General features: G+C 45.9%; 1 protein-coding gene across 2 annotated transcripts in view; it reads right to left on the minus strand.

Annotated features, from left to right (window-relative positions):
* The window catches only part of LOC122945175 (nuclear factor of activated T-cells, cytoplasmic 1-like), a 108,418-nt gene that overhangs the window by 89,958 nt on the left and 1,908 nt on the right, over positions 1 to 16,552 (minus strand). Inside the window, exon 1 of one of the 2 annotated variants that reach the window (XM_044304106.1) lies at positions 9,719 to 9,905. The exons of the other annotated variant lie outside the window; for it this stretch is intronic. Within the exon in view, the coding sequence (XP_044160041.1) occupies positions 9,719 to 9,806 (88 nt within the window). The 5' untranslated portion in view covers positions 9,807 to 9,905. Of the gene's footprint in view, positions 1 to 9,718; positions 9,906 to 16,552 lie in introns of those variants that run through there. 2 annotated transcript variants of the gene reach the window in all.

The raw sequence follows: 16,552 nt of genomic DNA on the forward strand, positions 1-16,552 counted from the left end.
GTTCTTATACACCTGAACAGGAGGAGCTGTCCCACAGAAGTGAATGGGACGGCTGGTTCTCATACACCTGAATAGGAAGGAGCTGTCCCACAGAAGTGAATGGGACGGCTGGTTCTTATACACCTGAATAGGAGGAGCTGTCCCACAGAAGTGAATGGGACGGCTGGTTCTCATACACCTGAATAGGAAGGAGCTGTCCCACAGAAGTGAATGGGACGGCTGGTTCTTATACACCTGAACAGGAGGAGCTGTCCCACAGAAGTGAATGGGACGGCTGGTTCTCATACACCTGACTAGGAGGAGCTGTCCCACAGAAGTGAATGGGACGGCTGGTTCTCATACACCTGACTAGGAGGAGCTGTCCCACAGAAGTGAATGGGACGGCTGGTTCTCATACACCTGACTAGGAGGAGCTGTCCCACAGAAGTGAATGGGACGGCTGGTTCTTATACACCTGAATAGGAAGGAGCTGTCCCACAGAAGTGAATGGGACGGCTGGTTCTTATACACCTGAATAGGAAGGAGCTGTCCCACAGAAGTGAATGGGACGGCTGGTTCTTATACACCTGAACAGGAAGGAGCTGTCCCACAGAAGAGAATGGGACGGCTGGTTCTTATACACCTGAATAGGAGGAGCTGTCCCACAGAAGTGAATGGGACGGCTGGTTCTCATACACCTGAATAGGAAGGAGCTGTCCCACAGAAGTGAATGGGACGGCTGGTTCTTATACACCTGAACAGGAGGAGCTGTCCCACAGAAGTGAATGGGACGGCTGGTTCTCATACACCTGACTAGGAGGAGCTGTCCCACAGAAGTGAATGGGACGGCTGGTTCTCATACACCTGACTAGGAGGAGCTGTCCCACAGAAGTGAATGGGACGGCTGGTTCTTATACACCTGAATAGGAAGGAGCTGTCCCACAGAAGTGAATGGGACGGCTGGTTCTTATACACCTGAATAGGAAGGAGCTGTCCCACAGAAGTGAATGGGACGGCTGGTTCTTATACACCTGAACAGGAAGGAGCTGTCCCACAGAAGAGAATGGGACGGCTGGTTCTTATACACCTGAATAGGAGGAGCTGTCCCACAGAAGAGAATGGGACGGCTGGTTCTCATACACCTGAATAGGAAGGAGCTGTCCCACAGAAGTGAATGGGACGGCTGGTTCTCATACACCTGAAGAGGAAGGAGCTGTCCCACAGAAGTTAATGTTACGGCTGGTTCTCATACACCTGAATAGGAAGAAGCTGTCCCACAGACGTGAATGGGATGGCTTGTAATTACACCTGCTAACCTCTGTGATGTCGACGGCAAGCAGGTAAACATTGAAGGAGAAGTCTGCGCTTGCACGGAGTGTGGCCTTCCCTTTAACCAGCTGATCGGTGGGGGTGCTGGTTGTCGGATATTGGTGACCTATCCTGATGATAGGTCATCAATATTAAAATCCTGGAAAAAACCCTTTAAATTATAAACATTGGTAGCATATTGCTAGAATATGGCACCAATCTCTAATTGACGGAGGTCCAACCGATGTGACCCCCAATCCCTAAAATAAAGGAGCTCAGAAAGTGCCATACCACTCTGTCTTATGTTATCTCCATTTCTTCAGAGGGCACCAGGCCGGCTTATTATAGTCAATGGCTGACTAGTCAGCCACCTAGATAGAGGTGAGCAATCAATCCTACCGCTCAGACATTGGTGGCATATCCCCGCTATATCTTGAGATACAGCAGTAATCACTCGTAGAGACATTCATACAATAAATACGAAGCATCTAGGACAAGAGGGGAGGATGTAGGAAAGGTGTATCCCATATATGCACATCAGCTTCCTAGTTCACAACTATTTGCTGTAAAACCCTGATATGTGAGGCCCACTGTAGTGTATATACATGTCAGAGTGTGTGTATACTTATGTTCTCTGTATATGTGGTGAACAAGTGCGGTATGACAGGGTGCAGTCCTGGTTCCTGGCTTGTGTTGTAATGTCATATCTGAGGCAGCACAAATGTATTCCTAAAAGGTATAAAGCCATTAGAGTAGGTAACGTAAAAAAGGATAGAAGCGGATACATTGCAGATGCAAAATGTACTTACACAACAGCTCACAGCACAAGATCTGTGATAAGAGCAATCTGAGCAGGAAGCAGGCCGCAAACAGAATTGCCAAGAAACTGGCTAAAATCTCACGTCTTGTATAGTACAGTATGCAATAAATCACAACTATAACGCATAAACTGTAAACTAAAACTAACTGGGAAACAGCTCAACTATTAAAGGGGTTGTCCCACAAAAATAGTCTACCTTTTTCACACCAGCACCTGAATCTGAATATTTTTGTAATTGCATGTAATTAAAAATGTAGTTTAGCCGCTGAGTTATACATTAAACTGTATCTGCATAGCGCCACCTGCTGTTTATACTTTTCCTTATTTCCCTTGCTGAAGCGGTCGCACACGCTCAGTTCCATCCTTCAACTGCAGCAAGCGGTGACCGTTCCAACCAGAGAAGGACACGCCCCCTTGAGCTGCCAGTGAAATAAATCTAGCAGAGCAATTAGAGCCATGAATGGGGAGATCTCTGGATCCGTGTGAGGTACAGGGCTGCTTCTAACTTTTTTTTTTTTATAAGACTGAAGTTTACTATATGATGTCTGAATTTAGTTTTTTGCATTAATCGTGGGATAACCCCTTTAACTGTGGTCACTGTATGATATATATACATACTGTATTTGTTATAATTATATATAGTGTTTAGAAATTATAAACATGATCATATACAGTATATATATTCAAAGAGATTTTTATACTGATGGGTATCTGAATGGTGGGGGTCCGACACCCGGGACCCCCGCCGATCAGCTTTTTTGAGAAGGCAGGGGAGCTCCTGTGAGCAGCCAACCAAGCAGAGCACCGTACACTGTATAGTGGCTATGCTTGGTATTGCAGTTCAGCCCTTGAATGGTACTCAGCTGCTCCTAGACCACGTGACATCACTGGCCTAGGAAAAGCAGAGAGAAGGCCGCAACAATCACAGGAGCGCCGCTGCCTTATCAAACAGCTGATTGACGGGGGTCCCGGGTGTCGGACCCCCCACCAATCAGATACTGATGACCTATCCTGTGTCTGGATCAACTTGCAGGATAACAGGCTGAACTGGGTGGACAGATGTCTTTTTTCAGCCCATGTAGTATTCAAATCTTGGAAAACCCCTTTAAACGTTCTAATATTCATTTGTATACTGAGATAGCTCTGTACACAAGCTGGTACCTCCACATTGCCCAAATGCAGTGGCGCCGTTCAAGTATCATTAAAGGTGTAGTCTCACTTCAGTAACTGGCATGTACAATGTAGAGAAAGTTAATAAAAGACACTTACTAATGTATTGTTATCAGCCATATTGCTTCATTTGCTGTCTGGATTCATTTTCCTATCACATTATACACTGCTCGTTTCCATGGTTACAGACCACCCTGTAATCCAGCAGTGGTGGTTGTGCTTGCACACTATAGGAAAAGGCACTAGCCTATGTGCGCTCCCATGGTCCCAGCCACCAGAGAGGCTGACAATGTTTCCTATAGTGTGCAAGCACGACCACCACTGATGGATTGCAGAGTGGTCTGTAACCATGGAAACAAGCAGTATATAATGTGATGGAAAAATGAATCTGGCCAGCAAAGGAAGCAATATGGACAATCACCATACATTAGTAAGTATTAACTTTCTCTACATGATAAATGCAACTTACTAAAGGGAGACAACCGCTTTAAAGGGAACCTGTCACCGGGATTTTATGTATAGAGCTAAGGACATGAGTTGCTAGATGGCCGCTAGCACATCCACAATAGGCAGTCCCCATAGCTCTGTGTGCTTTTATTGCGTAAAAAAACTATTTGATACATATGCAAATGAACCTGAGATGAGTCATGTCCCTGACTTATCTCACGTACAGGACCCATCTCAGGTTAATTTGCATATGTATCAGATCGTTGTTTTTTTACACAATAAAAGCACACAGAGCTATAGGGACTGGGTATTGCGGATGTGCTAGCGGCCATCTAGCAACCCATGTCCTCAGCTCTATACACAAAATCCCGGTGACAGGTTCCCTTTAAATTCCTTAGAGCCTGGAGGCATCTGCTACCTCTGTATCCATACAGTTACATCACTACTGTTCAAAAAAAGTTTTTTGTACCTTAAAAAATTAGAAATATTTATCAAAGAATAGAAGCTTTGGGGGAGATTTACTGAGCAAAATGCACCACAGTTCTGATTCAAATTGCACCAAAAAACATCAAAGTGAGGTCAAACATGCGCCAAATTTATTAATGGTACAAAATACTGTTGTAAGGAAGGCCAAGCAAAACGTGGGATAAAGAAGAAAAGAGTGTCTCACATGTCTAGCATGCGCCAAATTTATCACACAATCTACGTGGCTCAGTTTCTGGCTGTCTCATCTGGTTTTATGCTGTCTAAATATAGGACGATATTAATACATGAAAACCCGCACGGCCAGGCTCAGGCTAGTTTCACATGGCCATGATACACTTGCACTTTAGTTTACATATTACTGCTATAAGGCTACTTTCACACTAGCGTTTTTGCTGGATCCGGCAGGGTTCAGCAAAAACGCTTTGGTTACTGATAATACAACTATGAACTCCACTGAAAGTCAATGGGGGACGGATCCGTTTTCTATTGTGTCAGATTGCATCCCCATTGACTTGCATTGTGGCTAACGAGGGATCCGTTTTGTTCCGCATCCCATGACGGAAAGAAAACCGCAGCATGCTGCGGTTTGTTCTCCGGTATGGGAACACTACCAAATGGAACGGAATGCATTTTTTGGAGCATTCCGTTCTGTTCAGTTACATTTTGTCCCCATTGACAATGAATGGTGATAAAACGGAAGCGTTTTTTTTCCGGTATTGAGACCCTATGACGGATCTCAATATCGGAAAATAGAAACGCTAGTGTGAAAGTAGCCTAACACTCGGACCTCCAGCGGGTAATACAGACCCTGAAAACTGCGCATACTACAGGAGCATGAAACACGCCTTAGGGGACGTCCACACGTGACGGAAAAGAAAAAAAAACATGCATGAGGTTTTTGCCACAAAAAATGGCTGTGGATGTCCCCCTCTCCATTGCAAAGGGTGAAATCTGCGGTGAACACCCCACATGTCCTCATCATGCCGATTCGCTGAATAAAGAAAGTTTTAGTGCTGGACGGAGAGTTCTGCAGTTTTCTTCTGCTGGACACAATGCGGTGAACACCTGCAGCATAAGGCTTCATTCACATTTCCGTTTTTCACTGAGGTGTGCTGTGCGCATTTACCACGTACCCATTGATTTTAATATGTTTGTCACACACCAGTATATTTTTTACTGATTGTGGGTCAGTGAAAACATTAAGGAGAAATGCACTACTTTGGTCAAAGCTTATATATTTTTTGCGGACCTTTGCGGCCCCGACACATTGAGTGCTGTCCGCATCCTTTGCGGCCCCATTGAAGTGAATGGGTCCGCATCCGAGCCGCCAAAACTGTGGCTCGGATGTGGACCAAAACAACGGCCGTGTGCACTGACCACTGATAGGAGCTGCTCTGGAAATTAACGTTCAGCCTAACAGTGTCCGTGGAATATGGACGCACGGACCAAACACAGACATCTTCATGGATTAAACACTCTCCGATTTTTTCACGGATGTCAAAACGGACACAGAAATGTGAACGAGGCCTAAGCTGACATGCTGCCGATTTCCGCAACGCAGGTGAATTTACGCTGCAGATTCTTAAAGCAGCGGGTGGGTGAGATGTCCTAAAATATTCTGCACGTTGCTGGCATTGTACAATACCATGGATTTGCCACATGAAATTCCGTGATGACAGCGTATCCACCGTACGTCAACATATTCTTACACTTCTCACAACTGACTGTATCCAGCATAGGCTATCCTCTGTGCACACAACGTATGCCCTCCGAGGCGTATGCCCTCATAAGATCATAGGAGTGCGGGACAATAGCCATGCGGGCAGCCTGACGTGCACAGCTTCATTGTAATCTATGATGCTGTGTACGCCCGTGGGCACGATCAACGGCGCTCCGGGACATATGACCCGATCAAAGACCGTATGTCTCGGAGGGCATACGGCCTTGTGCAAGAGCCCAAAGGCTAGTGTCACACCTGCGGAGGAGGCTGACCCGTTTTCTGACTATAATGGGGTCCGGCAGAGATACGGCCGCTACCCGGTAAATATGCAGGTTGCGCTGCGGTTTTGCATCTGGTGGCCGGATCGCTCTGCCGCAGATGTGAAACCAGCCTATGGGTACAGCCACATGTTCAAAATTTTTATGCAGTTTTTTTAAAGCCAAAATCAGGCATGGATCAGAGAACTCACTAAGGGCTGATAATAATTCTCTGTTTTGCGAGGCCATTTTCGCTTCAAAAACGGCATAAACACTTGACCTTGCGGTGATACGCTGCAGCAATCTGTCCGGACGGCGGAGATTTGTGCTGCTGCTGTATTTAGCCGATGATTGTCTAGACTGGGTTCAAGTTACTATAGAAAACAATCAGATATTCAACCCCTGTGTGTAGCTGATCCACAGCAGAGGTGGTTAACGCTCCAGTTCTGACCACTGGGACCCCCACCAATTACAAGAATGGGGGTCCCCGAATCCCCTGTGTGAATGCAGTGGAGGTGACGTGCACGAGCCTTTACTTCTATGGGACTGATGAGCGCAGCTCCCGACTGTCTCCACCAACCAATGAAACACGAAGGGGCAGATATACTAAGACTGACGCTAATTTGGCATGCCACAAAAGTGCCCTAAAATGCCTACTATACGTGCCCCAAAGTACATTTCCATCCACATATGACAAAGAGCGGACTGAAGCCTGTGAGATAATGGGGCTGCTGCCCTGTGGTGCCATCTTACTCCCGTTACATGAGATTGGTGCACAGGTTACAACAGGATAAACCACGTAAAGATTCAGCACGGACACACGTTGTTTTTACAAATGACCCCCATTCACTGACACGTAATGTTGCTTTTGAGGGCATGACCCCAGCATGGCCATGAACGCTGCAATGAGAAGAATGCTCATTCATTAAATATCTTCTGGAAGGACGTCACATATGCCAACTGGAGCACTTGTAGTCACATATGCCAACTGGAGCACTTGTACGACTCAAGCATATTGGCCTCGTGCTATGCCGGGCTTCACGGGGCCTGTGCCGTCGGAGGAGGCCTCCTCCGGCAGTCCGTGCACCAGCTCGTATCTGGCGTAGATTTCAGTCATCAGTTACACCCGTTTCTGACTAAATGGTGATGAATGTACTGGGCAGATGGAGCCGCCCAAACTCTGCCCTCGCTTTTTTGGAAACTGGTGAGAGCAGCATAAAAACACAAGTTGTGACTAGAGTTAGTGTTTTTAATGCCAAAAACGGCATAGGGGAACGATAAATGTCCCCCCCAAAAAATATGGCGGATAGGCAGTACTGGTAACATATTACATACTTTACCTCAGATACTGGCAGGGGCGTGGGTAAGGCCGGGTTCCCATATACCAGGCCATCCGCAGTAGTTTCACTCCGGCATGGTACAGAAACGCTTTGGTTTTAGCATTTGACTCATAGGGGGGCATTTATCCAACTGGTGTAAAGTAGAACTGGCTTAGTTGCCCATAGCACAATTACCAGTGCCCTGAAACCGGTCTCCACAGATGCCAGTACCGTGTACCCAGTCTCAACAGATGCCAGTAAGTGTACCGTAACCCAGTCTCCACAGATACCAGTGCCCTGTACCCAGTTTTCATAGACTCCAGTGCCCTGTACCGTCTCCACAGATACCAGTGCTGTGTACCCATCTCCACAGATATCAGTGCCATATACCCAGTCTCCACAGATGCCAGTACAGTGTACCCAGTCTCCACAGATGCCAGTGCCCTGTACCCAGTCTCCACAGATGCCTGTGCCCTGTAACCAGTCTCCACAGATGCCTGTGCCCTGTACCCAGTCTCCACAGATGCCTGTGCCCTGTACCCAGTGTTCACAGATGCCAGTCATATGCACCCAGTCTCCACAGATACAAGTGCCCTGCACCCAGTCTCCACAGATGCCAGTCATATGCACCCAGTCTCCACAGATGCCAGTCATATGCACCCAGTCTCCACAGATGCCAGTCATATGCACCCAGTCTCCACAGATGCCAGTGCCCTGTACCCAGTGTTCACAGATGCCAGTCATATGCACCCAGTCTCCACAGATACCAGTGCCCTGCAACCAGTCTCCACAGATGCCAGTGCCCTGTACCCAGTCTCCACAGGTGCCAGTCATATGCACCCAGTCTCCACAGATGCCAGTCATATGCACCCAGTCTCCACAGATGCCAGTCATATGCACCTAGTCTCCACAGATGCCAGTGCCCTGTACCTAGTCTCCACAGATGCCAGTCATATGCACCCAGTCTCCACAGATGCCAGTCATATGCACCCATGTAGAGGATGATGAGATCCGCACACCCTATTGGGTAATGGGTGCCCACGGAGGACGAAGGATCGTCACGTAGTACAATGAAGAAATTCGTGGCACACCACAGTAGTTTTGATGCAATTTAATTATAGGTTGATGTTTTACATCATTTCATATATTCATATATTCACATATATAATTGATACATCCGGGTAGAGGCAAATCAAACTTGCATAGCAAGTTTGATTTGCCTCTACCCGGATGTATCAATTATATATGTGAATATATGAATATATGAAATGATGTAAAACATCAACCTATAATTAAATTGCATCAAAACTACTGTGGTGTGCCACGAATTTCTTCATAGTCATATGCACCCAGTCTCCACAGATGCCAGTGCCCTGTACCCAGTCTCCACAGATGCCAGTGCCCTGTACCCAGTCTCCACAGATGCCAGTGCCCTGTACCCAGTCTCCACAGATGCAAGTGCCCTGTACCCAGTCTCCACAGATGCCAGTGCCCTGCACCCAGTCTCCACAGATGCCAGTGCCCTGCACCCAGTCTCCACACATGCCAGTGCCCTGCACCCAGTCTCCACACATGCCAGTGCCCTGTACCCAGTCTCCACAGATGCCAGTGCCCTGTACCCAGTCTCCACAGATGCCAGTGCCCTGTACCCAGTCTCCACAGATGCCAGTGCCCTGTACCCAGTCTCCACAGATACCAGTGCCCTGCACCCAGTCTCCACAGTTGCCAGTGCCCTGCACCCAGTCTCCACAGATGCCACTCATATGCACCCAGTCTCCACAGATGCCAGTGCCCTGTACCCAGTCTCCACAGATGCCAGTGCCCTGTACCCAGTCTCCACAGATGCCAGTGCCCTGTACCCAGTCTCCACAGATGCCAGTGCCCTGTACCCAGTCTCCACAGAAGCCAGTGCCCTGTACCCAGTCTCCACAGGCACCAGTGCCCTGTACCCAGTCTCCACAGGCACCAGTGTTAGTCCCTGTCCCTGCGCTGTGTGTGAATGGTGGCCGCTCTCTGCGCGTTTCCCCCGGGGTTCGCTCCTGACAAGAGATAACGCAGCAGAAACAAAGCGGCAAGTTCTCCTCAAACTGCAGCTCTCCACCGAACTGCAACTCCCAGCGTGTCACGGCGTGCGGCGCATGCTGGGAGTTGTAGTTTCCCAAACAGCTGGAGAGCCACCGGTTGCACGCCCAGCGGCTCGTCGTCCACCCACCTCTGGCCTCTGGCCCCGGGCTCCTGTCGTACTCGTACTCGAACAGATAATCGAAGTCGAGCTCCGGGTCGTCCCCTGGGGCGCTCATTTCTGCCGGGCAGTGACAGGCGGTGGGTGCCGCGGACTGAGGCAGGCGGTGTAGTCTCCGGCAGGCTCCTCCTCAGCAGGGACCTGTTGCTGAAGCTGCCGGTCCCTCCTCCTCCCGTTATACTGTGTACAGTGCGGCTTCCTCAGCCCCTCCTGTGTGCGCGCCCCCCTCACCCGGCTGCCTGGCATACCAGGCTGTTCACATGGTGCTTCGCTATGCCCGTGCTTGGCATACCCTCAGTATCTAGCCCTACTCCAGCCTGGGACTCCTCTATGAGGTGATGATTCCATACAGTGCCCCCTGTGCCAAGGCCTCATGTCCTGGGACCACACAGGGTTAACTGATAATGCCCCCAGTCACTGCAGTAGCCATACATGTACCCATAAGGCGCTGCCCAAACTGGCGCTAATGAGGCCATAGAAATGAATGCAGATCCCATGGCATAATCTGACCACAAGACAATCATTAGTGATTGGCATTTCGTGCACAACCATGTGAAATATAAATTATTATTTTTTGGACGCCCATATGTGGAACCATTCACTTCAATGGGACCGCAAAAAAACACAAATGACCAAAAAAATTTTTGCGGATAGGATGCGGACTCATTCAATTCATTTCAATGGGTCTGCAAAAAACCTCCACACCGTGTGCAAAAAAAATAGTGCATGTCCTATTTTTTTTATAGTTTGCGGACAAGGATAGGCATTTTTACAATGGATCTGATCCGCAAAAAAAAGTATTGCCATACGGAACGTCCTCAGTTTTTTTTGCGGACCGCAAAACACATACATTCGTGTGCATGTAGCCTTATTGTCCTGTTATGGACAAGGATGGGACTGTTTTATTGGGGACCGCCTGTGGAATGCACACAGCCGGTATGGAGGTCGTGTGCATGAGCCCTTATGCTGTAAACTGGTGGCAAATACTCTAATCATTGCATCATTACAGAGGAAGGGGCGTCTCCCAGGATATAAAGGATTCCGTATTCATATTGTCTCAAATATGCTTTTGTGGATGTCCTTTTCCCCAATGGCCAAAAATACGTCAGCGCTCATTAGTGTGGGGCCAAGCTGTGGGTGCTTGACGCATGTGCTGTAAATAACATGGGGAGGGGGGGTACAGTTCGCTTGTTCTGATATCAGGTTCATGTAAACCAACATATAATAAATGCAAATGTCAAGTGTAGAAAAACCCGGTCTAGCAGTGTCAGTGGAAAAATCGTCTTGTAGTCACATGTAGGACACTGGTTTGTATGACTCATTGCATTCATATGGAAGCCTAGCATCACAGCCATGGCCTAGTCCACCTACATATACAGAAAAATGCTTTAATCTGGCATCAATGGGACCTGGTAGGTAGACTGTCAGATATTCTAGAGGTAGGCTTCCGGATATTCTAGAGGGAAGGCTTCCGGATATTCTAGAGAGGCAGGCTTCGGATATTCTAGAGAGGCAGGCTGTTGGATATTCTAGAGAGGCAGGCTGTCGGATATTCTAGAGAGGCAGGCTGTCGGATATTCTAGAGAGGCAGGCTGGCGGATATTCTAGAGAGGCAGGCTGCCGGATATTCTAGAGAGGCAGGCTGCCGGATATTCTAGAGAGGCAGGCTGTCGGATATTCTAGAGAGGCAGGCTGCCGGATATTCTAGAGAGGCAGGCTGCCGGATATTCTAGAGAGGCAGGCTGCCGGATATTCTAGAGAGGTAGGCTGCCGGATATTCTAGAGAGGCAGGCTGCCGGATATTCTAGAGAGGCAGGCTGCCGGATATTCTAGAGAGGCAGGCTGCCGGAGATTCTAGAGAGGTAGGCTGTGTTCACATCTACTTTGTGGTATTACGAGGGACAGACATCCAGACTGAACACGGACACATTAAAGGCAATGGGTTTATTCATGTTCAGGAAAAATCTCTGCATGTTCTGTCTTCATCCAATTTACACACAGGACAGTCAATGCAGAAAACCCTGAAAGTCTACGGATGGTATCTGTGTGCAGTCCGTTTTTTACTGAAGGTTAGGGCTCGTTCACACGACCATATGGCTTTTTCAGTGTTTTTTACGGGCCGTTTTTAACCGATCCATTTTTCCATTTTTTGTTTCCATTGTGTTTCCGGTTCCGTTCCGTTTTTCCATCCATATACAGTATACAGTACTGTAATTACATAGAAAAAAATTGGGCTAGGCATAACATTTTCAATAGATGGTTCCGGAAAAACAAAACCGATATGGAAGACATTCTGTATGTCTTCCGCATCTGCATTTGCGGAGTGCGCCGCCGATCTTACGGTCTGTGGCTCCGGAAAAAAATAGAACATGTCCTATTCTTGTCCGGACAAGAATAGGCATTTCTATGGGGGTGCCGGCCGGGTGTATTGTGGATCCGCAATACACTACGGACGTGTGAATGGACCCTAATAGGACATGTTCTATTTTTGAACGGAACGGAAATACAGAAACGAAATGCATACAGAGTTTTTTGCGGAACCGTTGAAATGAATGGTACCGTATACGGAACTCAAAAAAAGTTCATGTGAACGGCTTACCAGAAGAAGCTGTGTGCTATCCTTAATGTTTTTCCTCACGTGTGTGAAAAACACATCAAAGACTGATGAAATCCGGCAGAAAAAAAATGCAAGAGCGTATCAGATTTGCAGGAATCACTGGGGAAAACTGAGGGGAAAATGTCCGTTTTTCACGGACAGGACTTGGTTTTTCACGGACAGGACTTGGAAGAGTTGCATATGTTGCTCGTGTGAAAGAGGCCTTAAAGGGGTTGGCCACTTCATGGCTAGTACTGACAGATGATTATGCGGCACTTAATTCTGTGCCTTTTTCTATATTTCATAAGGTAAGAGCCCTTATTTTTATGTCTTATGTGCGGTCCACACAGAGGTTCTGTCCCTAAAGGGTCATGTGACCAGACACCATTTTATGGACAGGATGTCCCTGTGGACAGCACAAAAAAAACCAAGGGGGCATAACTTATGACATATAGAAAATGGTGCAGAATACAAACAAAAGCTATATTAGTGCCATATAAACATCTTACAAGCACCTTGTGAAGCTTTATTATTTTGACCTTTGTTAATATAACCACGCAACGTATGAATAAAATCTTTTCATACAAAAACACACATTTACCACTTATTGCTTTTATGTTTTGTTATGTCCCCAAGCCACTAACTACCTAACAGCTTTTTGTTTTCTGTCACCCAAGTATTTGTGTTTAGTTGTAGCACCCACTAGTGCTAGCATACTATGCACACAGGAATCACTACTGTCCAAGTGCACACAGCAAAGCCAAGGCATAAAAGTGACAAAAAGGCAGCATTATATAATATTTCCTTTACAGATCCATGTGCACTGATATACCTGTACTGTAGTGCAATGTAAATACAAAAATAAACCCTAAGTACTGTTCAAAAAAATAAATAAAAAACAAAAAAAAGGCAGCATTATAGAAACCCATAGCAATCTAGACATAGGTTTCTTTTATGAATGTGCATGACTGCAGAGACAACTGAGAGACTAAGCATGTCCAGTAACCCACTGCCTTATATAGTTAGCTGATGGGTGACTGCTCTGTATATGTATAGTGTTAGCTTATACACTGACAGCAGCACTGCCTCCTCCAGCCACAGTGTTTACCTTACTGATCCTGTGATTGCTGGAGGAAGAACATAATAAAAAGTAATGGATTACCCCTATTACTACCCCTATTGCTCCACAGTCCACAAAGACACACACATAAACACCACCAACACAGCAGACTGCATACAGAATAATAATAATACATATAATAATACATATAATGTATTAAAATTGTAATATATTGTACAAAAAAAAGAAAAAAAAAGATCAATGTAAGGCATGAGGCTTGAATGTAATTGCTCACATTCTGTAGTGGTGTGCAGCCCCTCACTGATCCAGCCTAATATACAGTGAGTGGGAAGAAAAAACAAATGTATAAAAAAAATAATTATAATTATTTATTTCATGATTTATTAGTTATATACTGTTAATAATTCTGTTGCTCTCCCTAACAGGAGGCAAATATGAGACGATTCAAGTATTACATTCATTATTATTATTTATAAAAATGTATTTATGGAGAACCCAGCAAACGACGGCACAAATGTCAATACGACTCTCGGTCTGGTTACTTATTATTTCTGATAATTACTTAGCTATCAGCTAAGGTTTATTTTATATCCTGCATTGGTTATTACACAGTAAATATTGTACTTGTAGTTGGGTTATTTTAGAACATTTTCGCTGCTTGTACCCATTGACAGGAGTGAGTACTCCCAGTAGAATTTGCCCTGGGAATGATCGCAGACATTCCAAAGATTAGCTGCAGCGGATTTGTAATACTCCGACTAATATCTGGTGGCCGATAATGTGTAATGTAACCCCGGGGTGTTTTTACAGGTTCTGCAGAAAACACCAGCCTGCACTCCTGTTCCCAGAAGCTGGCACACTGGTCACCCATAGTAGTGCCTCCTACACCAGATAAAGGGGGCTTTCATTCCCTGACTGCAGCCTATTAACAAGGCAGGAACTAGACTAATATTTGGCACATACACGATATAGTAATTTAATATACAGCTACACAGCGCAGTATTCATGACTAGGGCAGGACTGGCACATGGGGCACCCAGTGGTCTCTAAACCTGGAGGGCAGTGCAAATGAAATCAGCAGGAGCGCCATGCAGACTCCTATTAGTAATGTACTAAAGTGACCCCCATATAGTGGAAATCACAGGGGCAGCAGCAACTGATCACCTCCTTCTCATCACAAGTCACAACCTCAAGTTATCTATCTATCTATCTATCCCTAATCAATTTATCTTCTATTTATCTATCGAATCATCTATCTATATCTATTTCATATCCATCTCTAATACATCTATCTAGCTATCTCATATCTATCCCTAATCAATTTATCTATTTTCTATTTATCTATCGAATAACCTAATTATCATCTATCTATCTATATCTATCTAGCGCTAATATATCTATCTATCTCATATCTATCCCTAATCAATTTATCTATCTTCTATTATCTATCGAATCATCTAATTATATATATCTATTTCATATCTATCTCTATATTCTATCTCATATCTATCTATTTATCGCATATCTATCAATCTATCATCTATTTATCTATCGAATCATTTATCTAATATCTATCTATCCATCATTTATCTGTCATCTATCTGATATATTTCACTCATATAATTACCTTACTTCTGTCATTCTGTGGGACTAATTACATCTAAAGACTCATATAAATATATATATATATATATATATATATATATATATATATATATTCATTCTATCTTTAGGTATAAAGACTGTTTTTTTTACTAATATATATATATATATATATATATATATATATATATATATAAATAAAATCTTTTTACTTACATATTATATTATGTTTTTTATTACTCTGCCAATAGCTACCTGCTTATGTTCCTTGTGTCTGGCTGTAGGACTGATTACTGAGGGGGCCAGTGACACTTCAGCTCCATTCACCCTGCAGAGTATTGTCAGGATAGACAGTGGTTATGCACACACATCCTGTACACCAGCACTGAGGCTATGTCCACAACTGACGTGTTTCTGTGTTTTTACATAGGACTGCATCTAAACATTCCGCTATCTTCCCTCAGGGCGCCGGATAATGTGGGATAAGTACCGCCACAGGCAGTGCAGTAGTAAGTGCTCCTGACACGTGTACACTGCCAGGTCCTCAGCAGAGAAGATCCATGCTTGTCTGGAGGAATGTGTCCTCTCCAGTCTGCGGGATGTCAGGGATGGTTATAATTATGGGTGGTGTCTTAATCGCTGCTATTTGCTGCTAGACTATGATTACTGCTCATCAGACTACAGTAGGTTCAGTGTGGTGGGGGGAAGTGGGCACAGAACTGGAGGCAGGATCCGATCCCAGCACTGGAGACTGCTACACACTGGCAAGGGATGACCGGGGGACACCAGGAGGGAAGCAGCCTCCTCCTCATCAGTCCTCACCCTGCAGCTAAACTGTACACTGCATGTGTCTGGTGCACACCTGTCCAGCCACCCACAACACAATGAGGAAACCGCCCAGCAGGCATGCTATACACAAGCAGGTGCATTAGATTACAAGGAACTGAGACCTTCTACCTGTCAGCTGTCCCCCACTACGAGTACTAAGACCTTCTACCTGTCAGCTGTCCCCCACTAGGAGTACTGAGACCTTCTACATGTCAGCTGTCCCTCACTACAAGTACTGAGACCTTCTACCTGTCAGCTGTCCCTCGCTACGAGTACTGAGACCTACCTGTCAGCTGTCCCTCACTACAAGTACTGAGACCTTCTACCTGTCAGCTGTCCCTCACTACAAGTACTGAGACCTTCTACCTGTCAGCTGTCCCTCGCTACGAGTACTGAGACCTACCTGTCAGCTGTCCCTCACTACAAGTACTGAGACCCTCTACCTGTCCGGTGTCCCTCACTACAAGTACTGAGACCCTCTACCTGTCAGCTGTCCCTCACTACAAGTACTGAGACCTTCTACCTGTCAGCTGTCCCTCACGACGAGTACTGAGACCCTCTACCTGTCAGCTGTCCCTTACTACAAGTACTGAGACCCTCTACCTGTAAGCTGTCCCTCACTACTGGTACTGAGACCCTCTACCTGTCCGGTGTCCCTCCCTACAAGTACTGAGATCTTGTATCTGTCAGGTGTTCA

The sequence above is a fragment of the Bufo gargarizans genome, chromosome 8, assembly GCF_014858855.1.
Source record: "Bufo gargarizans isolate SCDJY-AF-19 chromosome 8, ASM1485885v1, whole genome shotgun sequence".
NCBI lineage: Eukaryota > Metazoa > Chordata > Amphibia > Anura > Bufonidae > Bufo > Bufo gargarizans.